Below are 27,156 nucleotides of genomic sequence, written 5' to 3'. Positions count from 1 at the left end.
CTCTCACTTCATCTTTTTCATCTTCCCCTGCTGCTTTTGAACCAGTGTCAGTTTCCACTGTGTTGCCCACATATACCCTCGCCCTTCTGGCCATGCTGCTGGGGATGCAGCCCAGGATACAGTTGGCTTTCTGAGCTGCGAGCAGACATTGCTGGGTCATGTTGAGCTTCTCAACACGCAAAATCCCCAAGTCCTTCTCCTCAGGGCTGCTCTCAATCCATCCTCTGCCCAGCCTGTATTTGTATTTGGGATTGCCCCAACCCATGCGCAGGACCTCGTACTTGGCCTTGTTGAACTTCACAAGGTTCACACGGGCCCACCTCTCAAGCCTGTCCAGGCCCCTCTAGATGGCATCCCTTGCCTCCTGCGTGTCGACCACACCACACAGCTCGGTGTCGCTGGCAAACTGGCTGAGGGTGCGCTCGATCCCACCGTCCATGTCAAAGATGTTAAACAATCTCCCACTGTTCCCAACCTACAGATCTGTCTCACCTGTCTACCAGAATGAAGTAAGCAGAATTCCTTCCTATTAAAGGAAAAGCAAGATAATGTACAATGAAAATTACGGAGTAGTTTCACTTCAGTGGGTAAACAGAGGTAACACATCAATAAAGACGATTTGACTAATATTTTCCTTCAAAAAATGTTTCACTCGCCAAAGAGAAATGCCAACAAAAAAATCATCCTGGTTGCTTAACTATCATTTCTAAAATGGGCTCGTCAGAAAACTTCAGAAGACTTTAAGTGAAATAAAAGATGAACGTTTAAACAAACAGGATATGTCACCAGATTCTTTTTAATAGAATGATTTCTATGTAGTCTATAATTCTGCCACCAAAATAAATTGTACGGCTTTATGGACTACACTGTTGTTCACATAAAATTGTGTCTGTCCTATAAAAGCAGAGAAGATCAATTCCACCTTAACTATGGAATTATAACCCAAATCTCCAAAACACAGTACATCATTCCTCTAAAGTACAGGCGTAACTCCTTAAACCTTGAATTTGGCAATCCGCTTAGTCATTCTCACTGTCTTCCAGAATAAGCAACAGTATTCAAAACGCATGCCATATCTGAATTATAACAAGGCCTGAGAGGGCATAATCAAAGTTACGTTGATCAAGGTACCAGTGCCAGGTGCCTACAACCTCATCCAAAACTGCATTAGGGCTAAATGCATCTGGGAACACAGTACTATATGCGAGCCTGTGTTTTACTGCTTGAGGATTTCACCAGGGCCTACATAAATAGCAGCATACCTTTTCACAACCGACATTCAGCGCACTTAACACAGTATGTTCTTGTGTAGTTTTGGGGTTGTTTTCAATCTTGGTGTTTTGGGGATACTTGTTTTTATCAATGCGCCTGGGTTGCGACTACCCAAACGCTTCCCCTTCCTTGTAGAAAAGAGCAGAAAACTCTCCAGCTCCCATACGGAGCACAACCCGAGACAAGCACCTCGCAGGAAAAAGCAGAAATAACATAAGCCTTCTGTCTTCATTTACAGTCTAAAGCTTTAAAGTACGCAACAGTGGTTTCCAACTATAACCAGGAATGCCTCTTAGTAAGTGTTTCTGTATATGCGTACCAAAACCAACTTCCTAATTCTGCCACCCAGAGTCATTCCAGCCTGAGCGTCAGTATGATTAAAAGCATGGAAGACATTGTGAAAATAAGTAACTCCTCCCCCCCCCCCTTTTTTTTTTTTTTGTAGGAAGACATCAGGCTGCCTTCTCAGTTCTGTACCCAAAACGCCGACACTTTCATTTCAAACTGCTTTAGGAATTTTTCAAAGCACAAAGAACACTGCACTTAGGATAAGACGGTTGCGGCGAGTATTAAGGGAGTGAACATCAGATGGAAATGAGCTACAGCACAAGTTACTGGTTGCCAGCAGATGTGCCAGAACTGCTCTTTCAGATGCTTTCAGCCTACCCTAATTGGAAGATCAAACACGTTAAAAGGCAGTTTAGACCATGTTAAACTATATTCTACCTGAAACTTAGACCATAAACAGCCTCAGTGATGCAGCCCACTATTAGTAACTCAATACCTAGCTCAAGTACTTACCAACCTGCATCCTCTAACACTAACACATGGGCATCCAGCAGACTCAGTACCATCACAAAGCTTATTAAAAATAAACTTGTATTTTCATAGTCAGTAACAACTGGTTAATATTTCCTTGAGGTTAACCAAAAAGCAGAACCATTTACAGTTCAGTTACAGGTACAGTAGGTCTGGACAGAGATTAAAATTTGCTTCTAACACCTTTTCCATGCGATACGAACTTCAGAACCTCCTTGTATGCATGACTTTGGTATTTTACTTCATTTCTAAAAAATTAAAATTGAAGAAAATATTCATTTTTGAAAAGGACCTCACCCCTCTAACACTGAGCGCAAAGTGAGTTTATTTTCCTTCAGTTGCCAAAGGCTTCTGAAAAAACAACACGTGTGCGGGTAAGGAAGGGAGGATGTCTCTGAAGGAAAGAGTACGCCACTGCTCCTTTTTCCATTAACGCTAGATTTGCTCAAGGTTAGCCAAGGAGCTTTACAGCTCCAGTCTGCAAAACACATCCTTCCATAACTGGCTAAATTCCCACAGTCTCATTCGTCTCTACCTATACTCAAAAGGAAAACTCAAGCAATCAGCAACAGCTGGTTTTAAGGATAACAGCACCAAGAACCTCCCCTGGCTCATTCGTGGGCCAAATTAAATGATAAAACTGATAATCTCAAGAACATTTAGCCTTTCACAAGCCTCAGTGGGCCTGGAAGCAAAACTAGGGGCAACTTCCCAAATATCCCACACCGAAACCATCTGAAGGTATCCCACCACCACTGGCTGGTGCTGCAGCGAGGAAGGACTAGCACGACACAGGGAGATCCAGCTCTCCTCCATTGGGACCCTACCTCCATAGGTGCTCCCCAGTCACTTTTGCATGAGTAAAAAAAAAAAAGATATCAATGCATTTTACTGCCTTGTTAAAGCAGAGTGAAAACTTAAGTCAAAGGGAGGGGTCATAAGCTTGCTAGGATTTAAGAAAACCAACAGGAACAGAAACAAAGACTCCCATTACCATGAATATACTATTTTCAGGAGGCCTAAAGGACTATCATTTCCAAGTTGACAAGCCTCATGTTTCTTCCGTGCGCTTGTGAAACAGTCGTTGCCTACTTATTCAGTGAGGCCACTAGGGAGCGTTCACAGCTTCTTTTGTAGGCAAACACCAGCAATCCTCTAGCAGGATTTTATTCTAATGAATCTCAAAACCTCTAAAAAAAAGTTTGCTTTCACATACAAAATAACTCGAGTGCTTCCTCTAGAGCAGTAACAACGCTCCGAGTAAAAGCCAAAGACTGCAGCTACTGCTGCATTTTTGCTTGTTCACTATGACTTAGCAAATTACTCTTGAAGGTACGATCCTGTCACATGCTTCAGTCCCCGTCCGTATGACCACAACAGATACGGCCGCGGTGATTTTTTCTGCCAACTCCTCAATGCCACCCTACGCTCTCTGCTACTCGCACTCTGATCTTGTTTCCCCTTTCCTAAGAACAATCCTTTTACTCATACTAATCATTTACCTAATAAAGATGCAGGCAGATGCATTCCTTTTTTCAGTAAGGAACAACATACCACAGAATTCTGATTAAATAGAAGCAAGACAAGGATAAAGAAAATTATGGAGAACAACAATCACCAGAACTGTTACTATTTATACACACGCATCCCGTCTTTTCTCTGCAGGCTCTTTGAAACAGAGGCTGAACCATTCTTTAAGCTGCTATAGGAAAAGATTTTGCAAAAAATATCTAACAAATTACATTTAAGAGGAGTTTCTTGCACACTGTGGGAATTAGAAGCTGCTCCAACCAAAATATGAGGAACGTTTCAACACATCAGATTTATTGCTTGAGCACTATTCCAAAGAGCATAGTATGTAGCAGATAAGGGAAATTATCATTCCTAACGTCTCTTGTTTAAGCTCCTGCTCAAAGAGGGTGGGAGGGACAAAAAATTAAAAACAGTTGTTCTTGGTTTCTTAGTTAAGACAAGACGATGACTAAGGCATAACAGAACCGATAGGGAAGAAGGGGGGTGGGAAAGGCAGTTGGAGTATAGCTCTAGAGAGGAAGCAGAGTGTTTAATCAAACTATTAGAAAGTGCAATTTTTTCTTCAAAACCTGAAGACAAGACAGTCTCTGAAGAAAACGACATCTGCATATTTATCTGAAAAATATCTGATTAAATAATTAAGTTAAAAATTTAGCAACTACTCACCTGTCTGGACATCTATAACCATCTGATGGCCCCCTCTCATCCCTGGTCGGCTGTCTTCCCCATCACCTTTAAAAAAAGGAGGAGGGGATAATTTTCCATTACAAGATTTTTAACCCAAAGAAAGATACAACCTCATATATGGCCTAAATACTATATGGAGGCAGAGCAACTTAGTGACTCACCATTCTTTAAACATTAGCTCAACGCTTTTTCCAGGTAGTATTCTTCTGTGCATTATGAAACTACAGAGTTTTATATTGAATTATCTGGTAACTGAAAATACAGATAGCTGAAGTGAATACAGTACTCTACTGCAATTCTGAGAGCCTTGGAAAGGAGCCTGAGAGTTCCTGAAGCACGCAGGTTTGCACAAATGAGGTCTGAGCTATCTTTGCAGCTCTCCAGCAGTGAGGACACAGACAACCTTTTGATCCCCTTCCATCTCTCCTCACCTGAGAGCTGCCTGAAGGCTGAGCGTAGAGAACAGATACTCAAACGACAGGGCAACGTACCCAGGAGATGGAAGCAGAGGTAATGGTATAGTTAGAACAGAGTTCGCTTTGCACCAATTGCTTATTCTCACATATAAGGGAATTCCAGCTGTCCAATTAAAGAAGCTTTCCAACCACTTTAGATTCCTTAAGCATTCAGAACAGATGTCATCTATGGGAAGCAACATCAGAAAGATAACCCGTGTTCTGCTGGAAGAGAAATCTGCTTGTGTTCATAGATAACCCTTCCCAAGAAGTTGGGGTTCAGCGCTCCACCTTTAGTGATTGTCACCTTGAATCCTACGTTTGCTGTATGACGGTGATTTTTGTATTTTGTAGTCAAGGCTGCTGCTACGAGGCAGCAAGCAGAAAGCAATTGAAGAAGATTCTGCAGTTCAGGTGTACTCTAACACACCAAGGCTTCAAAAGATGCATTTCAAATTTAAAATCCTCGGTTAAGATAACGTATTTATTTGCCAATCTTTGCTGTTCCATTTCAGTTGACTCCGTGTGTTAAATCCAGTCATACAGGTAATGGCTCACATGCTTAACCTCTATTCTGAGACTGGTTTCTGAACTGAATAGCTATCCTTGACATTACAGCTCATGTTCCTGTAACGTTCCTTACTCAACCAGAAACCAGGCTGCACGTTTCACTGACTTTGCAGCTGAATGCAAATTTTTCATAGACGAAACCATTCCCTAGAATAACTGTCCTAGAGGAGGCTTTCTTGCATCGTTTTCTTGTTCAATATCCTCAAAGGAACAGGATAGAGCTGGCAGTACATAAGTTATATCTTAAGAAATGTGCTTACCTTTGGTGCTTTTGGGGATGATCTGCCCCCAGCGAGGTTTGTATTCTTGTTGACTGATATACTGATTGAACAAGCCATCTGCAAAACAAAAATTTTACTGTATAAAACATTTCTGCTTCCATTAAAGCAAAACCACTTTTAACACAGGTAACTTCAGCCCAGCTCAATCCAATATGCTACTCCAAAGCCTTCATTAGAGTAAATTCTCTATATATGTCAGTTATTGTGTTAAACTTGTTAATGAACTAAATGTGTAAGCACTAAGATAAAAAGAATACTCATTACTAGATCAATCAAGAATTACCCAGTTTTCCTGCCAGGTCATGCCAATTGTCTGTAAATCTCCAGTAAGGTGTATTTAATTAAGAATAGAATCCCGCCCCGTTATTTAAGCAAAAGGAAAGTTGCCCGTGCATGTAAAATTCAACCATTTTAGTACATGTTAAGTTAAAACTAGGTCAGGCAGTATCTCTAGAGCTTCATCTAAGAAAAGAGAAGAAAAGCAGATTGTTTAAATGCTATGATATGGAACAACCAAGCACTGGATGAAAAAACAAAATAATAGTTTACATTCTCTTTAGAGAGTTAAGCAAGAGGAGAAACAGAAGATGCATTAGGTCACTGGTCAGATATGCCAACTGCAGCATTTCTGTAAGAAGCATAAACTCTGTAAGAAGCATAAACCCTACCCAAGCTCCCCTTGTGCCTTCCTCTCTCTCTCTGTACACCTACCACATTTCATCTCTTCAGCGCTGAGAGGTCAGTTCCTAATCCTGGTTGCACGTTATCAGTCTATCACATAAACATTAACTTTTTGAAAAGGAGACTGTTAACACCCACGCGCTCTGGGACCTCTCTTCAGTCTGGGAAGGGCTTAACAAGCTTTTGGGGAACTTGCTGCTATTGTTCTTCAAAAGCTTCCTCTAAAAAACCTCCCTTACCTTCTGCAGGCACAACAAACTATTGGACCACTAACGGCCAGCCTCTTGACCCACCATCTCAAGACACGAGCTCTTCATGACAAGCGTTTGTTCCGCATTTATGCGTTACCTGAAAAAAATGGCACTTCCGACACCCAGTTTACATCACTAATACGGTGATAACGACCACTGGCAGACTGAGGACTCAAATGGTAGATTTACACGGTTTTCTATTGAAACAGTACATTGCACAAACACCACGCCGGTGCAGGATGCATTCAAGGCCCTCATCATGTAGCACCCAGCAGCTGTGCTCTTCGGTAGAGTGGTACCCAGCAAACTTGCTCAGGAATCAGTTTTACATTCCCCAGCAGAGAAAGGAAAAATGAAATTACGAAGTCTCACCTAATACTTTTTAATTCTCCGACCCCAGTAATTGTGGCTTTGAGGTAAGAATTTAACAGATGATTAATGCCTCCATTTATTTATAGAAAATCCTTTGGTAGGCACATAGACACAAAAAAAAAAAAAAAAGAGTAATCCTTACTGCATACATCCCTATTTATTTACAAAAAGGTAAACATCTTTGTTAAGCACAGCACAATGTTCAGAGAATATTTTAAAGTACTTCCTGGTATCCTGCGGTTTGTCGTGACTGAAATCCAGGTTTTAATTAAAACCCAAGCCAGCACATACTGCCTGGGAGAAGATGAATACTCTAGAGACCATCTAATAGGAAAATAAGGGCACTAGTGCTCCTGAAAGGTGCTGAATTTGGTCTTAAAATACAAAATTGCTTTCAACTTTCATAAACTCAGCTCTGTGAGTTTTTCAAATTAAATATTCTGTGAAATCGGGGCAGGTTTTACTCCCACCTATCTTATGAGCCAAAAACATCAGCTCTTTCCTAGCATTAGGTAATTGAGGAAAGCCAAAAGTTTGCTCAACATATGTAGAAAAGTGGTTTATTTTGGTTTGAAGAGTAGGTTTCCTATCTCCCACTTCTTCAGCATTTATGAAGTTGGGACAAGACACGAAAGGCTTTAAGCTTGAGATTTTGTGAATTCTGATTCAGAAAAGCCAACTTCCAACTGAACAAATGCACGCGCTGTACGAAATCCCATACTGACTCAGGCAGATTTTTCTAGCCACAAACCTAGACGGAAATCCAGCCTTTTGGATATCATTAGAGCTTTCGGTCTTCAAGACAGAACGCAAAACCATATTTATCCCTATGGCAGCCAATAGATAATTGGACATAAATAGCTCAAGAAGATTAATTACACCACATATGATCTGAAAGGGTGATTTAACCTCTCTTCCATGCTCAACACCCACAGGCTGCACTTGTCAAGATATGGCACTTCTCCCCTACTGTGCCTTCAGCCTCTTTTAATAATGCTTCTTGTCTTCCATGGGACATTGGTTTGGAAATATTCCAGCTTGCTTCCCAGAAATGTTTCTTTCTGCTGGGAGCAGTTCCACATTCATTCTACTTGTGCTGCAAACCAGCAGCAGCTTGTTTTGGAAGCTGAATCACCACCTGTCTGACACCACCAGGGAAGAAAAGGAGGATTTCTAGGTGGATTCTCTATCCGATGCCAGACCTGTTCTAGCACGCTCCTTATGCTCCTTGCCAGGATAGCACTGCTGACCAGAAGGTCTCCAAAGCTTCCGCAAGGTACTGAAGAGCAGATCTAGGCCTGCTCAGGTTTGTCAGCTGTTTCCAATGAATCAGTAGTTTAAAATAAATTTCAAGACTCCTGCAGAAAAAAGTGTGAAGTGCGAGTTTTTAAAGGAAGTGGCTTCCTTCGCTCCGGAGGCCTCTCGTTTCAATGTCCATGTTTACTCTCTAAAATTACGGCCAAAACCAGTACTTCTATTTTGTACTATTTTCAAGCCCTTCGCAGCAAGTTATGACGCATTTTGGATGTAACAACATGAAGTTCACAGCGGTTAAAGCTTAGTAAATGATAACCAAAGCCTTTATTTTGTCAGGCGATTATGGGTTACCTAGAAAGGATTAGGACAAACACTGTGGACAAAAATATTTAACTTGCTGAAGCCAATGAGGAACAAGTAAAAGCTGTGTTGTTTCTTTTTAGACAACACACATCTCTAGATAGGATTACTACAATCTATTCAGTCCACTGCCAATGGCTGAAAAAACTTCAGAGTAGCTGAATATTTTCTTGCTGGTGGGGTTTGGTTTAAGGTTTTTCTTGAACCAAATAAAAATGCCTGAAACTCCTAAACAGACTGAGGTTTCTGTAGTCACAAAAATCCTTCTGACGAAAAGCTGAAGCAGAAAACGAAGACGACACCAGATAAAAAAAAATCCAGCCATTACTCAACGATTTCCTCAAGACGTGGGAGCAACAAGGAAACGCACAAATTTTTTCCAGCCTCAAAGCTGTAATATCCTCTTGCACTGTCTTCTTAACAAAAATGAAACAAGGTTTGCTTTTCAAATTCCTACAAGATATCCTGCTTCTACACAAACCCTACCATCTACTTACCACGGGCTTTGGATCCCTAGCAAGCCTCTCCCCTCCGTATATTACAGCACTACAGAACAGCAAGCCAGAGTTCATACTTTCTCAGAACTGAATCCAAATATATTTGATGGTAAAATTAAGGTATACGTGTCTGTCTAGAGCTTCCAGGAGAATCCAACTGTTCCTGTGCATCCTGAGTTTTGGGAGACATTTGAGCCCGCAGGCTGTGCATTACAACTTCTTGTTTGGCGTACGGGGCCAGCTTGTCAACAGATAAACACATATCACATACTGACACGAGAACTGCCAGAAGGAACACCTCGCTCCCTAGAATACTAATAGGAAACTAGCAGATCTTTGATCCATTGCAAGCAGCTTTCTGTGTCTACAGTAGCTGCAAACAGTTCAACTAAGTAATTTGCACTCCGCATACTCTCTGTAGGAATATTAAGCAGATTTTTTTCTTCAATAATATAGGCCATCTGAAAGCTATAGGAATGAATCCAAATGTGAAGCATTTGAACCAAGTCTGTGAACCAGCTGAGATTTAGGGAACCTTTTATTTTTGAGAGGAAGTCAGGCAGCTGCCAGAGTTTCCATTTGCCCTTTTTCTAAGTGTAACGCACAAGTCAAAAGAATCTGCGGGAAAAGTGTGGCTGCCTGCCACTGAGCTCTCAAAAGAAATCATCTGGTGATGTGAGGTGGAAGACAGCGTTCATTATTAGCAATGCAAAAGAACAAGAGTTAGCTCTGCTAGCACTAATTCTTGACCACCTACTCTTTTTCTACATGACTAAGCCTATGGAAATAGCCTGCAGGAGATGCATCGCATTTCACTTATTTAAATACCTACCACTGCAAATATTAGCCGCCACAGAAGACATTTCAGGCTGAACTGAGTGTGCAGTATCTTTGTCAACCTCACTGCACTTCTGTTTGTTCCGTTAAGGCAATGGACTCTCAGATCAGCAAGAGGTCAGAAGTTCACATATTCACGTCCAGTCTGTTACAGAACAGTTCGCTCTCTGAATGATTTCAGGGATAATTTAAGGATCTGTATATCTCAATTAACTCTACACGGAGCATACACGGGACTAAAGTTAATCTGCTTTTATTTGGAAAAACAACACATCAGAGCGGAGTTCGGTCGTAAGAACACCCACACCTTAGAGACTAAGCAGCGAGCTCTGGAGACTTCACAACAAAGCTGCTAAGGAAGTAAAATGGTAAAATGCTGGGTGCTAACAAGCCTCTTTCAAACAGAGGAGCTTGAGGGAGATGCAGAGCTGAGTAAGGACAGGTAACTGTGGAGGACCCCAGGGAGCAGATGGTAGCAGTACTACAGGAGAACCTGCTGAAGGCTGAAAACAACTATTCCCATCCTACCAAGAAGGATCCAGCTGTTAAATACCAGCTACATTCAACACCGTGACTTGACTATCATCTTGTACAACTGCGAACAAGCTATTCCAGCTGCAGGTTCAGGTTTTCTGGGGCTCTCAGAAGAGGTTTGTCCTACCCCCTCACCCATCGTAGCCCCATCAGCAACCTGACCTGGTTTGCCACGTGGCAGCACAAGCACCAGTGCCAGCAAGCGAGGGGCCAGGAGACACACTGTCCTGGGTAAGGGCAGGATTGACCCAGTTAGGGAAAACCCGCAGTTGTGTCAGCTTTAAGCAAATACAGGATGCAGCCTCAGTGTCTCAAGATAGATAGCACTTCTCTCCGAAGGGTGCTGGGAGGCAACAGAGCTTTAAATGGGTACAAAAGCTGAAGACAGCATAAAGAATTGCAAAAGGATGGGGGAAGGAAGGTTAATGTATTCAAAGACAAGGAAAATCATTAAGGACGAGCAATGGAGCAATGGGAGATGCGTACACTGACATTTAACTTCAGCTAGCCAGGTAAGAGATTAAAAGGAAGCAATATAAGCATCCTCATGCGTGTTATTCTGTCCCTCAGAAGCAGTGGCAAAACTTAATGATGCTATTTGAAGACTCTCCTGCTAAGCTATCCATAGTCTGTTACTAGAAATACTTGCTTCTGTACTTGATGGAACAAAAAAGTACTGAGAAAACCAGCTACAGCCTATTTCTCTAGTTTGCTTGAGTGATGCTGAGCTCCCCAGGCTCCAAAAGGGGACAAGATTACAAGAACCAGGGAAGCAGGATTATTCACATCAAATCTGACAAGAAGCAAGCGTCCGTTTGTCAAACAGTACAACACAAGACCTACAGTTTTCTACCAGGCAAGTCCTTTGCCAGTACTTCCACACCTGGAAAAGCTGAGCAGTACAGAGAGCAACCCCACTCTCAGAGTACAAGGGGAAACAGAAGCACCATCTCAGCTCGAGTCCTAGGGGAAAACTGCTGGATAGAATAAATGCAGTATGGTAAATGCTAAGTAGTAAAAGAAATCAACATATAACAGCTCAAAAACGGGGCCACAAACATTCATTTCATTAGCGCCCAAGAAAACAGACATACATTTTTGAGAGAACTTATTCAGCACATTCTAGACCTCTGGTGAAATTCCATTCAAGGAATAGTTTCTACTACAGCCTGCACTGAAGAGGAACGAGGACAGCCTCTAGGCACCGGCGAGACTGAGCCACAACCAAGGCAGCAGACCAATGCACTGGCAAAATCATCACCATCAGCACACAGCACCCCTGCGGCTGTCAGCAGATCTTGCCTCATACTGGTGGGCTCATCAGCTCCCTCCAGGCACTCGTCTCTCTGAGAAACACTGCAAAGACAGTACAGCCAGCCACAGCTCCCTGCTGCTTTCTCATCCTGCAACCCTCGCTTGCCCTCAAGAGTCAAGAGGAAGCTGCCAGTTGCAAAATGCCCCTGCATTGCAGGAAGCCGTTCATGCTCCCATCGCAGCCACCACCACCACACTGTCTCAGGAGAGCAGGCAACACTCAGGAGGGTGAGGACGAACCTGGTAATTCTCAGTCTCAATGTTTGTAGCTGCTCAGGGAGCTCAGTGCAGGGCAGAGCTCAGCTGTTCTATCTATATAGTCAAAAACCCTTGAGCCAAAACCCATAGAAAGCCATTTACTGCACTTTTTGATGACCTGTTGCAATAAGCCCCCTACTGTTGTGCTTAGTTAAACAGCTTATTCACAAAAAGACGATGGATTTTCATGGAAGACAAACCTTGATTTTAAAGCTATCATTTCTATCATACCCTGAGAACCACTTCCAACTTCAGTGGTATAAGCCGTACTGATGGAGTCAAGCAGGTATGCTGGCATCTATCCAAAAGGTATTGCAAAATGACTGATTAGCCCAGAATTACTAAAAAACACCTCTGGTGCCAGACATGCATGAAGCTGGTCCACTGAGCCCCTAACTCTACTGGCATCAGGCACAAGGAACGCTTCTGATGCCAGTACAAGTTTCCTATGAAGAGCGACTGCACACAGTCAAAAAGCACTACACCTACAGCCAAGAGCTCCTCTGTTTTATCAGAGTGTGATCCAAAAACCACTGCACAGGTCTTGGGAGACACTCCAGTGAAACAGTCCAACTCTTTTTGTATCCCATTCCATCAACAGAAAGTACATCTCCCCCATTTTAGGAGCTGAGAGCTGTTTACACACAGTTTCCAAGTGAAAAATTAATAGTAGTTGCAATGAAATCAGCTGCCAACATCCTGCTCTCCAAGGGAAAACAGGCTCTGCCTCCAGTCGCTGTGACTTCTACACCATTCTCCAAGAACTATTTTCCACATAAGCAAAGATCTCTCGTTCGACTACAGCTGAAAACCTCTGTTGATACACCAGCTAGGTGGGGTAAGCTCTAACCAGAAACCATGATACAGACCACTACCGAGAACTCAAGCTTTATGCCTCCCCGCTCACCATTCCAGTGACTTCTCTGTTAGTTAAGCCCACATTCAGCTGCTTATATGAAGAACTTACATTTACCCACACAAGTGCACCATGTTGCCGTCTTTGGGGGAAAAAGACTGCAAAAGTAGCAGTGGTAGATTTCATGACTCAATTTTTAGCCTTCATCACACACATATTCACAAGTCCAAAAGCTGACAGCACACCACACTAGATATGAAATACCACATGGACCAGCCAATTCTACTAAGTACATTAACATTCAAAGCAGTAACATTGCAATGCCTTTATTTTTTTGTAATTAATATACCAGACCCCTCGGATTTTCTTACCATTCACAGCTTTTTCTATCAGTTCCTCACAAGCATCGAAGTCTCCCTTCAGTACCAGTTTGTCATGCAGGTCTGTCAACATGGGGTGCTCCAGAGCAATCTTTGTTTTCTTCTGCAGCGACTCAAAAGCTTCGGTGTAGTTGTGCTGACGAAAATGCTTTAGGCAAAGGCGAATGGCTTCCTGTTCACGGTACTACTGGAACACAAGAAAACCTATGAGACATGTAGATTTTTCTTTCACAGGGAAAGAAACCTGTGAACCTGCCTGGAGCCAGAGGCAGGATCTCTTACAAACGCTGCACATACAAGCTTACAAAGGAACGCTGTATGAAAGATGTTACAAGCTATGCAGGCATTTACTTTCCAACAGTATAGAAATCATACAACTTGTTATCATCCGATTTAATAAGCATACAAGAAGAAAGCGCGCTGTGTCCCAGATCTCTGGAGTGACCATTATTTCCCCCGCATCTGCTTGGCCCTGCTGTTCGAGGCCTACACGAAGTACAGAGCAGGAAAAAGCCTTCGCTATCAGCCTTACATAATTTGATTGTATGACTCTTATATAACAAAATAATTTAGAAGAGTAAGTAGGTCACAGCTTTTCTAGAAGCAGAAGAAAAAAAAAAGACACGCAGAACAGGAATACTTGCAGTGACCACTGCTCCTGCAACGGAAAGGCAGAAGGCAGGGCTGACCCCAGATCCTGTGGGCTCGTGCGGGTTTGGGATCAATGGCAGCGAGGGTTTACATGCATACCAAAGTGTTATCTTCAAAATATTCCCGTGCATCTTGAAGCAGAACTCCTGCTTTCATATGGCAGATGAGCCAAAGCTGCCCATTCCCCCACTCAGTGGTGGGAAAGGCTCGAGAAACCCACGCTGGGTCGAACACCCAGGCTCAGGAACATGAGGGAATAGTAAACTCTGCATAAGAACTACAGCTTGTGTTGTTAACCTACCAAATCACCCACTGCGTTTTCAAAGCTGCTAACAATATGCGTAAGTAATACAGATTTTTAGGTTGGTAAGTAGCAGAACTACTTATTTTAAATAGACTTTTCAAACCTAAATTCTAAGGCATTCAAAAGGGAAAAAAAAAAAAACTCCATTTCCATCTTCAACACATCTACTGTGGTAAAAAGCAAACGTAACATAAGCATCTACAAGACTGATCTATTTACAGACAAAACATTTTACTCCTAAATGGACATCACTGCTAAAAGTGACGTTTATGGTATTTAAATGAACAGAATCTTTCTGAAAACCTGGAACTAACCCTAATATTCAACAAAAATTAGGGTTCTCAAAATAATGGCTCTATAGCAAGAATCTCAAACTGAAGCAGCTAAAAAGAAACACGGCCATGTGCTATATTTTTAGTTCTTAATCCATCAGTATTTCACAGCTGCAAATAGCCAGAACTACGCATTTTTAGAAAATCAGTTCCCAGCCCACATGAAAAAGGCCAAGGACATGTACCAATAAAAATGCAAGACCGTGGCAAAGGAATATTAAAACTAAAACAGTTTTAGAGCACAACTGGAAAAAAGCTTATTTTTCCCCCCTAAGAGATACCTAAGACACTGTCTTTAAGCAAATGTTCACTTACATCAGTCAAGGCCAAAACCACAGTAGATTCTTTGTTGCTCAAAGGGATAGCGAGCAAAGGGATAGCTGCACACCAGTAATGACCAGCTTCTGCACTTTCAGCTCCTCTAGTTTGGACATTAGACAAAATTCAGACTTGGCGTATTTCTGTTGAGCCTCTCATGACTGATAGGCTTGGCTTATAAAACGTGAAATGACTGCTGGAAGCAGGTTGGCCACTCGATGCGATATAAAAGTTTGTATTTAAGTGAGACTATAGTAGTATTTCAGAAGTTATGTGTAAAAACGCTTTTTTTTTTTTTTTACACAAAAAGGTGTATAAAAGTATATAAAAGGCTCCTTTTAACAATTGTCATACAGGTTTAAAGAGATGACAACCCAAATAATAGCTTTGATCTGAGGCTGTATATAATTCCTATGGTTAAAAAGGTAACAAGAGCATGAAACTAAGATATTAACACTGCCAAATGCACTAGTAGCATTAAAAATATTTAAGTGCTCATTATCAAAACCAAAAGCGATAACCGTCAGTAAGCTGCTACTTCTTAGTTAGAATCACAGAATCATTTAGGTTGGAAAAGACCTTTTAGATCATTGAGTCCAACTATAAACCCAGCACTGCCAAGTCCACCACTAAACCACATCCTTCAGTGCCACGTTTACATGTCTTTTTAATACCCCCAGGGATGGTGACTCGACCTGGGCAGCCTGTTCCAGTGCTTGAATTAGTTGCTAAAGTACGCTCACCCTTCAGTAAAAGCAAAGTGGTAAGGCTTGTGGGAGGCAGTGGGCTGAGCTGGACAGCTAGGAGAAAGCAGAGAGGGAACTGAGGAGCGTGCTTGCTGCTTTGAGTCCTCATCTGTTACCCTCAACTTCTCGCCCTTCAGGAAAAGGAGGTTTTGTTGGTTGAAGCACACACAACAGAAAACATGGGCAACTTCATGTAGAACCTTCTTCTCATCCTATGTCTCAAGCAGTACAGAATTATTAGATTTCAAAGTCTTTGAGACTTCCAAGAACATGTATGAAAATATTTACATCATCTCAAAAAACTGGAAGAAACAGGTCAACATTTCTGCCTTTCCCCAAATATGGGTCAGCACATATATCCTCCTACGTGGATCCAACAACGCTGGCCTCTCAGGACCGTGAGAGAGGAGACATCAGGGAGACACGCACTCGTCACCAAACACTTGGCAACTGATCCTAGTAGAGCCCAAACAGTCATGACTAAGTCTCTGCCTTGCTGCTCTAGGGCTCTAAGCTTTAGAAGAACAATGCTGGCACCCCTCGGAGAAGCTGTCACTACATACATGCTGACCATGAAAAGTGTCAGTTCCATGGGATAAGATGGAACAAAACAGATGCTGACATCATCATCAGATGGCTTCTGACCAAAAACAAAAAAGAAAAATAAAAATCAGAGTTTCCTGATTGCAGCAACCGGTCAGAAATGCCGGAGACACCACGTTGTCCACAGGCAGCAGAAGGAAGCACAGAAAACCGTCAGCAGCCTCTGTCAACTGGACTTTTCAGAACTGGACACCAGTAATCAGCAGACTAATGACCACAATACCACTTGAATCCTAAAGCAGCTACAGTCAGCTTCCACTGTGACTGTCAGTGCTGTTTTTAAATGCTCCCTGAAGAAGCTTGGGATGTTGGCATAAACACATACAAACCAGAAAGCATGGCCACAAGGCTTCTTCACCGTATGGCAACACCATAAACTGGCGCGGAAGCCTAGTACCACAATGCACAACCTTTATCTCCTTTTAAGTTTTTCCTCTGGAAGTAGAGACATGCTGCTCCACTCCCCAGACTTATTCAACTGGGAAGGATGTCTTCTCTGTAACACAATGTGAATTTCATAAATTGTTCCAGAGGATCTATGCATAAAAAGCAGCAACAAAATGAATTCTGGTTGTCAACGTGCAATTCCCTCTCTCAGGAAAGACATCTGTTGTCCTCAATTAAATACAGTTTATACAAATAATGTTTAGAACCCTTTGAACTTTCTGCCTATGAAAGTGACAAATGGTATAAACCATCTCATCTCACAGACCAGTGGCATCAGCTCCCCTCTCTTCCAGAGTATTCAGCAAAATGACAGTTAAGAGGGAAACATCAGGAGTACAAGGAGCTGCAACAGGAAAGACACCAACGTGGATTCTCTTTAAAACAAGTTTATTTTTATATCCTGTAACAAAGGCTGCATACGTAACCCAAAAAGATCTAGCCTTACACATAGCTTTAGAGGACCGGTATGGTAAAAGGCAAGAAGAGGGAGAAATGGAATCTGGTTTTGTTAAGATTCCTTTCCCTTCCAATACAAATGCAATTTTATTAGTATTGTCTGTCCCCTTTGCCTCAGTGCTCCTTTCTTTTACGTTTTTCTTGTGGCATCTGCCTAGCAGGGGAGTTTTTTGTAAGTTTTCTTTTTTGGTGGTGGTGTTTTTGGTTTTTTGGGGGCATTTTGTTGGGGTTTTTGGGGGGTTGTGGGGTTTTTTTTGTTTGGGGCTGGTTGTTTGGGGTTTTTTGTGGGTTTTGGGGGGGTTGTTTGGGAGGGGTGTTCTTTTTTAAAGAAAACAAGGAGATACAATTCAAAAAGTCTCACTTCAAGTCAGCCATGTGGTTTGCGTTTTAAGTATGTGCATTTGTTGTTTTAATAGCTGATGTTGAACGAATGAAAAGGTCACATAATTCCAGTAAGAGAAGTTTCACAAGATTCTGAGACTACAAATCTTCAAACAGGCACCTAAAATGCAGGCCTACCTTGCTGTACCAGTTGAGGCACGGTTGGACCACATCCGGATCATCAATGCCATTAAGTTCAACATACCAGATACTAAAATTGAAGCTAGGTCCCCAGGATAAGAGTGGAACTGGAGAAGAAAGGAAAAGGAGAAAAGGGATGCATAAACATCAAACAACCACTGCATTAGACTCATCAGGCTATACACAGCACTGTATTTCAACAGAATGCTTTTTAAGGTTACACAAAATTCAGTATTTCTGATTTGACATAAGTTCTAGTTTAACTAAGCTTAGGAAAATTACCAAATACATTACTCTAAAAGTTGTTATTTAAAGCAACCTGTGCCAAGCGACATTAACACCGCAGATCATTACAAGGCAGAAGCTTGCTTTAAGCAAAAGAGCAAAAATACTATCACTTAAAAACAGCTCAAAGAGGCAACAAGCTTTGACACGGATGGGAATCACGAGCGTACTAGCGACAGTATTTGCTCCTCACAGTACATTTATTTCCACATTTGTCAGCAACAATTATTTTCCCTAATGGTGAAGACAAGAAGCTTGGGTATTTTAAATTTTACAAAATTAGTAACGTCTGCAAGTTGTGGAGGAGAGGGGGAGAGAAAACTGTCAGTTTCCAATTTAAAAACTGTATCTAATTTTTTTTTTTCAAAAAAGCTTTAATCTGTGCAGCTTTTTGGTTAATACAGTTTTATCTGTGTGTTGGAACAAACATACTTAAAATATTAGATGACCCGTGAAACACACTGCAGCCTCTCACCTAAGGCTTCGCGGCCACTCCCTGTTAACATCTACAGTCTTGCACTGATCTATTGATTAATCTGCAGATTAAGGCTTGGTTCTGCTTTTTGAAGCAACTACAACTCCCAGAAAACTTCTGTGGGAACTCTGACACCTTAAAACTGCAGCGAAATCAAGCGGTTTAGTTTCAAACACTTTTTTTCCTTCTTATTTGACTGTAACTGATAAACAGGAGAATATGGGAACAGAGACGAACGAGTAGTTGCCAGCAACGGGACGGAGTCCACTACTTTCTCCCTTCCATAGAAACTATATTTGCCACACAGAAATCGCTTGTTGTCTTTCAAACCACTATGAAATACCACTGAGATTAACTTTTTGAACTAAGGGTTTTCTGGCCTACTCCTTGAGGGAAATAAAAACCAAAGATTTGTCTTAAAGTTGTTCCTAGGCTCTTAAACGTTCTTAAGTATTTATACTTCAAAAAAGCTAGATTTATTATTTTCTGCAATGTGTTTTGGCACAAAGCATGTGTTCAAACACACGATTTTCTAAATTTTAAAGGGTATTTCTACAAACCTATTGCTAAAGACTCATGACAACTTCTGGGAACAGTCATCAGGAGATGTTTTTAGAAAAGATCCAAAGAGACTTTGAATATGTGACTCTTAACTGATTTTAATACCCAAAAGTAGGTACTTTGTATGTCACAGCTCTCAAATCGTCCTGTTCAAAGAGGTATTTTTCTACTTGATCGTTCAGCATACAAAGCGAGATGCTTTCAGAGCAGTTCCTAGTTTGGTGCGTGTTTGTGGAGACAGAAGAGAAGTGAACCGGTCAGGAAAAACCAAGAGTCCCCTGTCTTCTGTCCACGTTGCATACACACTCTGCCCAAGAAACTTCTTTCTTGCCAGTTTTGTCCTCTGCACAAGATAAGCACTGCCAATATGGTACCTTAATACCATAAAACATTACTACTATTCAATCCCAAGTTCACAGATAAATTTAATCCCAGATATCCCACCTATTCAGGCAGCAGACTGACAAAATACCACAGGTAAGGGTAACACCTTGAATCTGTCTTCAGACCTGAATACACAAACCAAGACCAAACTGCAGTTAAATTTGGTATTTGCTCAGCTATAAAGAATCAAAGTCCACCCACCAGCTTATTGCACCGAAACACTGAACCAAACCACAGACCACCTCAAATGGACCAAGACCATAAATTTCCTAAGGGTGAAACTGAGGCCATTTTCATAGCACTGAGTTTACTGGGTAAAAAACCAAACCCAAGTATTACTACCTTCTCACCTCATTCCAGAAAAAAACAGAGGTATCCACCTCTTTCTTTTCAGCAGTTCTTCTCAGAATTTATATGAGCTTCTCCCAGAAAAATTTAACAGTTCACCCTCTTATCCCGGTAGCCAACTACAGCATGAAAAGACATTGTCGGGATGGGCATAAGAATCTTGGGTAGCTATCACCACAAAAAAATACAAAGCCATCAACTGGCTAACACTTCCCCCCCTACCCACCCCCCTCAGTTAACTCAGAGTTTTTAACAGTTTTGTTTACAAGAAGGAAACAAAAATACCAGAAATGGTGATTTAAACATCAAGATTTTCATGGTGCAGTCATCTACTTTAAGGAAAATACAGGCATTAAGTCGTACAGGGAACACAGTACTGCACAAGCAGAGAAAACTGAATTTCATCTTTTTAAGCTACTCCACAAGAGTAGGAACAGAAACAAAGCATAAAAGTTGAAACCGTAATGTGATTTCTGTTCCCTTAGCAAAGGCCAAGTGTTCCGCTGGATCATCGCCCCATTTTTGAGCCTCTTCCCTAGCTCCCAGGCTACACAGAGAAGGCCTCTCATCCTTCCCTCTGCCCTCTCTTTTTTGAAGCCTCCACAGGTACACTTTGCTCTTTGGACAAATCTCCTTCTAGAGCAGCCACAAGCTAACTTAGACCTGCAGCAAGAAGACACTAAGCACAGCATGGAAGTAGCAATAGCCACACACGGCGATAAGCATTACTTGTCAGTGTGACACACAAATCTCATTTTTGCACCAGGCTTGGAGGTAACAGCGGTGTAGGGTGCTGGGTGCGGATAAGCCTTCCTGCATCCCACTCCCTTTTTCCACATCTCCCAACGAGTGGATTTAGATTTCACATCGCAGTGTAGGTAGACACAAACCTACCACAGCTTCTGCAAGAGCGGAGGAACATCCTCTAAAAATCAGCAAATATCGTACCCTGCAATACCTCTGCAGAGGCCTCACCTTACGCTATCCGCTATTTGCTACATTGCTTTTTTCCCCCTACACACATACCTTGGAGGTGGAAACACACTACCATTAAAAGTGTTGAATCTGAAGCCTAAAGCTACCGTTATTTCTCCAGTTTTTACCATAAAGCCACGTGAGCGTGGCTTTTTTGCTGCACACACTACAGCGATGCACCCTGAAACGCATATAACCATTCAGACCAGCGGAACTGTCACTCCAGTGAAGTGCCCAGCACAAGAAAAAAAAATTAAAAATCAATATCCCTTCAATAGAAGCAGAAGGTAACTTAAACAGTTATTTACCCACACAAGGATGATTTATGGGGATATTTCTCAGTAATTGGAAGCTATGCCTAGACAAGGACTGCAACCCTCCAGAGAGGACACTAGCAGAGGTATTAAACACAGTATGATAATTTCAAATACCTCTCTCAAGCTAATCTGTGTCCCTCATCTACAGGCAGTAGACACACAAACAGCTTATGTCGGGAAAAATGCAGATAAAGATGTTGTCATGGGTTTGGCTGGGACAGAGTTAATTTTCTTCGTAGCAGGTAGTATGGGGCCGCGTTTTGAGTTTGTGCTGCAAACAGTGGTGATAATGCAGACATGTTTTAGTTGTTGCTAAGTAGCGCTTACACTGGTCAAGGATTTTTCCAGTTTCCCATGATCTCACAAGAAGCTGGGAGGGGGCACAGCCAGGACAGCTGATCCAAACTGACCCCAGGGATGTCCTGCACCATATGGCGTCATGCTCAGCATATAGAGCTGGGGAAGAAGGAAGGTGGGGGGGACATTTGGAGTGATGGCGTTTGTCTTCCCAAGTCACCGTTACGTGTGATGGAGCCCTACTTTCCTGGAGATGGCTGAACAGCTGCCTACCTGTGGTTTGCTTTGCTTGTGTGCACGGATTTTGCTTTACCTGTTAAACTGTCTTTATCTCAACCCACGAGTTTTCTCACTTTTATCCCTCCGATTCTCTCGCCTGTCCCTCCAGGGGGGAGTGAGCGAGCAGCTGCGGGGAGCTTGGTTGCTGGCCGGGGCTAAACCACAGCAGTCACTACATATAACACAGGATACATCCATAAAGAAAGTGTGCTCATTTCTATTATACCAAAGCTTAAAAATCTTGAAGGCTAGTTAGTAACTCCCATGCTAGCAACAAAATGGCATGAGAATTACATCCAGCATTTCTTCAAGCTCTTTCACAGCAGTCTTCACAACACCTTCTGCTTTCAGGGACACAGTACAGAAAAAATACCTCTCTCCTTGGGGTAACCACAAAAACAGAGCCAGAAACAAAAGCTCACAGACATTAAAAAGATTATTCTTTGATATTTTGTCTGGACAAATATCTTCTTCCCCCTCCCAAGTTCTTTAACGAGGGGCTACATGAAATGTAAAAGTTACTTGTCAAGTAGGTCAAAAGCCTGCAAAACCAGGCATTTCAGTGCTAAGGAACTGAAGTTGAACTAATTAAACTACGAGAAGTGCAAGTCTCTTCTTGACAAAAGGAGAGGAAAGTTATTTCTTCTGCTTGCAATGAGTCTGAAGCTTCTAACGTGAGCAATGGAAGCTGTGGGAAGTATTTTCCCCTCTCTCAGATCTACCCATGTCGTGTTCCTCCCATATAAACCTCACTGTTGCGATACGGTGGTGTACAGGTTGGTATGCTTATCTACAAAATTATAAAGCAAATGCCTGATGCAAGTCGCTGCCGAACTAACGCCTTCCCCAAACACGCAGACCTCGCTGATAGCAGTAACTTTTGCGCTGTCAGTCTTTAAGAGTCCAAAAGGGCAGATTTTGGCCTCATGTTTACTGGCAGCATTACAAGGAAAACAGCACGGTATTTCGAATTTTGAGTTACTTTGGCTAGCAGCTTGGAAATTTTAACAAACAGAAAACATATTCAAGCTGTGACTCTGAAAAAAATAACAGAATTTCGTAACATCACTTTTGCAGTTGTTTCACAGCAAAAAAACCAATCCCACAACTTCATAAATGAGATGATGCTAGCCATCAACTAGAGGTTTCAATCGCTTTTGGTGAAAAGATCATTTTAATTTCTGTCCTAGTATAGGAATTTCCTCACAGAAGATAGCTTCCAGAAACAGAAGGCTATAGATACAGCTAAAAAGGAAAATTCTCCTCAAACCATAACTAGTGAGCAAGTGATGGTTACATACATTAATACTAGATTTGTATTTAACACAGAACGCTTACCACTACGTGAGGAACCCATCCCAAGAAAACAAGCCATGTAATTATTAACACACTCATGTCATGTCAGAGAAAAAATCCTGGTAGTAGAAATTAATCAGCATTTCACTTTCCTAGCAAGTTTCAACTAACTGTTACACTCATAACGTCAGAACACATGTGGCTGGAGTACAATGTACACATCCAGAGAAGTAGCTGGTAATCTTGCCATTCGCCCCTTTAGCCCTCCAGTAACTACTTGTTGGTTTTTAGGCACTGAAAAATAACATTTCCCAAAAGCCTAATGCAGAAGCTTCAGAATATGTTAAAAAAATCAGTTTAATTTTCGCGATGTAGTCAACCTTTAACTCTAACTACTCCTCTGCTCCTCTCGAGGTTTCCTAAAGCCAAGTGTTACAGATGCTTCCAAAAGTAGCAGCCAAAAAAGAAACCCAGTGAACAAGCAATTTCTCTACTTCTCTGAGAACCAGAAACACCACCGTTTATGGCACACAAATGATTACTTGATTCCCAGCCTGAAGCTTTCAGTTCCTCAGGCAAACATGAGAGGAGATTCACAAAGCTGTGTAGAAGACACTAGAGCAAAGGGCTCTGAGGGGAGCCCCCACACCACCACTATCAGCCAAGTCTTGGCAAAAGAATTACCCAACTCTTCAAAACATTCCTAAATTCTTCTAAATTAGACATCAGGATCTTATCTCATTTTTCAGCAACTACCTCCTTGCTGTATTTTTAACCTTAAACAGCAAATTTAAAGCCAGTAATTCTTTTACTATCTCAGTAGGTAGGGGAAGATACATTTACTGAGCTATGAAAAGCTGAAAACCTCTAAATTCTTCGATTAAACCCAACCAGTATCACTGACAGCCACTGTAAGACACTTGTTCTCTCTGGCCTGCACGAAGCAAGGAAGAGATCCTCACCTGCTCCCATCACAAGTCACAGTAACCGGCCTTCGCTAGCACCCCCCTTTAGCAAGCTTCACCAGAGAAACAAAACTAGACATCACAGGGTATAATTCTTCTTTGCCCCTGGATGTCATCTTCAGCTGGAGATGAGACATGATGAGAGTAGCAGGAAGAGAACAAGGAAGGTTTCTGCTGTTGCTCTGTGCATTGCAAGTGTGTTTGAGACAAGGGACTTCAACCTTTTTCAAAAACACTAGGATTGTCAACACTGAAACTGTTACCGGTACTTAGCTTAATGATTTTTTTTTAAAGCTCTACATAGCAATTTATAGCAGGACAGTAAGCAGCTTCTCCAGCAATTAGTTGACTCAACAACTGTATTTCTGAAAAGTACTGTATTTTGCTTTCATTCCCCAGGATTTAAATTATGAAGCTATTATTTCTTAGTAACAGGACTTCACTGTGTTCCAATCTAACCAGCCTAAAAGATCATGAAATGGAACAGCTATTGTGGATACTTTGCCTGAGTACAATGAAGTCACAAGTGCCAAGACTGGCACAAGTATAAGAAGAGATTATTTTCTACTCAGAATGCTGAAAAAATGCATTTACCTATCTTAATGAATCGACAGGGGAACATCTGTTCATCAATTTTATGCTTCAAGGTGAATGTTTCTTTGTTATAATCATTCTTTAAGCCACTGTGGGAAAAAATAAATAAGGTTACTAAATCTTACCTTGTATTTTAGGACTAGCTAATAAACGCAATCTAGGACATGCCTGAAATGCGAAGCTTGTTTCATATTACTATGAATCATAAGTATGCATGCTGGACCAATGCCTGGACTGCTATTCACCATCTTATATCTCCCTGGGAGGCAGCACTGGCTAGTGGTTTCCGGAGGGAACTGACATCGGATCAATCCTGCTCGTCTGAACCCGTAACCCTGCAATTTCAGCAAGCCATCTGCCTGCACCGCACTCTTCCGTTTTTAAGGGGGAGATGGACCAGCTCTCAGAATTACCACACTGCCAAAGTGCTTTGTGATGGGTTTATGGGCATTACTTTATAGAAATATCAAATATTTAGTACAGTTTGTAAAAAAATCTTAAGTCCGTTTTTACTGAAGATGCAAGTACAGGTCCCAAATAAGGATTTTTATTAAACTTCAGTACAAGTGAAATGCCATTAGATATCAACAATTACCCCTGCAATTCCAGCAGCAATGAAGTCAAACTGCAAGACTGGTCTATCTAAAGAGGGCAAAAGGGTGGGAAGGGCTCTGCCTAGTCTCAAAGGATACCTGCAACAAAGAACTTCCCATGTTTCTCCATGGCTTTCTGCTTGACTACAGATGATGTACACCCATGCATTCCCCAGAGCTGGACTTTCCTTCTGTAGGCCCCCAAAAATAGACTAGTTCTCGCTACTCATTTCTCTTGTACTCCTAGATATTTTTAAAACATTTCCCTTTCTGAAACAGAAGACTCCTTAAAAGGCCCTTGCAAATTTACATTAGTAACTATTCAGAAGCTCCGGATAGCTTGAAGAGCCAAAAGGCTTTCCTTAGTCCCTATCAGTACAACTACCAAATCGAACTGAACAAAGGAAAACATGGGGTTTCCATTTCCTTATTTGATTTATTTACCCATGTGAAGAAAGGCAGAGCAGCTGACTAGTTCAGACCTTTACAGCTGCAACGAGGTTTTTGACAAAGGTAGGTTATTTGGGCTTTTAAAAGATACTTTAAGTTACCCACAACCGGGGAATCATTTCTCTTGTGCCTCAAGCACACAGAAGAAAGGAATTGCAATCCAGCAACATTGTACCCTGCTCTCAGCTCTTCCAAATCTCCAAGAGTTCACTCTCCACAAATCCTCTACAGTTAGAGCAGAATAAGGAAGGCTTCCTGGAGCGAGTGTTGGGATTGCTGCTCCCTGACCTGACCGTAAACATGTGGGCAGCTAATTGCAGGATCGCAACCTCTATTACACTGTTAGCCACGTGTCTGCTTGGGAGTGAAGGGGAAGAGCATTTTGGTCCAGGCTTTACGATTACCATAGCTGATGAAATCACATCTTACCTGGATAAGAGGTCTGTCATGTTTTCCTCATTCATCCCACCAAAGACTTTAAACTTCTTTAAATTGCAGACATGCGTTTTCTCATATTTGCCAAACGTGATACTCTGGACTATGGCAGGTCTTTCAAGTTTCAGAATCAAATACTGCGGAAGAAAGAACAGTGAATTTTAACATTAAAGCCAAGGCTGCAAAAGATACTAAGGGAGAAGCATTACAGACTTCAAAAGTTCTGTTCACAAAGCCAGAGAATTAAAGCTAGTATGATCCCTCCCCTTTATTATATTTTCTACTTTGTTCCTGGAATAAAGCAAAGGGTTTTTTAGGAATATTACTTTAAAAGCAGTTTATCCAGGAAAAAGATTTGGTTGAACTACCTATTCCTAGCATTTCTATTCAGGGCCTACATGCATTCCTTCAAGTTGGACGGAAGACTTCCTGAAATCTGGCAAATAGGATCAAATGACAGAGAACGAAGATTCAAACACCCACTACAGCGTGAAATGAAACCTAAACTGAATACACAATGAGATAAATACAGTATGTTCCACATGCTAAGAGAATACCAAATTACTTTTCCTCTCTGGGCTGACACTATTTAACCACTGAACGCAGACTAAGCTGGATCTGTGGCTAACACAGGAACCAACTGCTTATTAGCCATACCAAATAAAACCACACCACTTAACTGATAATAAAGGGGTTTTACACATAAAACCATGTAAACGTTCTCCCTATGAACACGTGCCCCCCCCCCTTACACAGATGTCCCCCCCTCAGCGTATGAATAGCCAGATTATTTATATTCAGGCCCTAGCTACCAGCTTCACCCAGCACTGCTGGAGGGAAAGATCTGTTCCACTTGAAAAGCACATGCAGAGAAGTGCTTGCGCTGTTCATCAGGGACCACCGAGCACCAAGTTTAACCTTCCCCTACAAACCAGGTCTTGGAGGGAGTCTGGAGACATCCTGTTTTGCAGAATACGTCAAGTCTATACCTGAAAACAGCGTGTTTAATTCTCTTCCCCACCTTCTCAGAAATAAGCAGGACACAGCAGAGAAACAAGACTAAGTGCAGAATCACAATTACTCATCATCTGGATTTTGTTACAAAACCCTGCGATCAAGGCTACAGCACAAGCAGATCAGAAAGGCGTTGTAGGACACCTCCCACTGCAGGCACCACTGGTGGCCCTTTCCTCTGAGCGGCAGCACTGCCAAACCAGACATGACGCAATGTTTTATGTCTTTCATCAACATCAAGTAGAGTGTTAGCATGCATGTGGCTGCTTTCTGTGGTTCCTGAGCAGGGACTAGT

At 41.9% G+C, this 27,156-nt stretch overlaps 1 protein-coding gene across 4 annotated transcripts in view; it reads right to left on the bottom strand.

Annotated features, from left to right (window-relative positions):
* The window catches only part of MKLN1 (muskelin 1), a 99,592-nt gene that overhangs the window by 51,178 nt on the left and 21,258 nt on the right, over positions 1 to 27,156 (bottom strand). For 2 of the 4 annotated variants that reach the window (XM_075081675.1, XM_075081676.1), the window contains 6 exons: positions 25,842 to 25,984; positions 24,370 to 24,458; positions 17,591 to 17,700; positions 13,206 to 13,398; positions 5,597 to 5,674; positions 4,291 to 4,356 (listed from right to left, as the gene is read on the bottom strand). In XM_075081675.1, coding sequence (XP_074937776.1) covers positions 4,291 to 4,356; positions 5,597 to 5,674; positions 13,206 to 13,398; positions 17,591 to 17,700; positions 24,370 to 24,458; positions 25,842 to 25,984 — 679 coding nt within the window. Of the gene's footprint in view, positions 1 to 4,290; positions 4,357 to 5,596; positions 5,675 to 13,205; positions 13,402 to 17,590; positions 17,701 to 24,369; positions 24,459 to 25,841; positions 25,985 to 27,156 lie in introns of those variants that run through there. The other 2 variants (XM_075081677.1, XM_075081678.1) reach the window with 2 other exon arrangements.

Source organism: Phalacrocorax aristotelis, chromosome 1 (assembly GCF_949628215.1).
Source record: "Phalacrocorax aristotelis chromosome 1, bGulAri2.1, whole genome shotgun sequence".
NCBI classification, from domain to species: domain Eukaryota; kingdom Metazoa; phylum Chordata; class Aves; order Suliformes; family Phalacrocoracidae; genus Phalacrocorax; species Phalacrocorax aristotelis.
The sequence above is the reverse complement of the archived record's forward strand: the minus strand, read 5'-3'. Positions and strand labels throughout refer to the sequence as shown.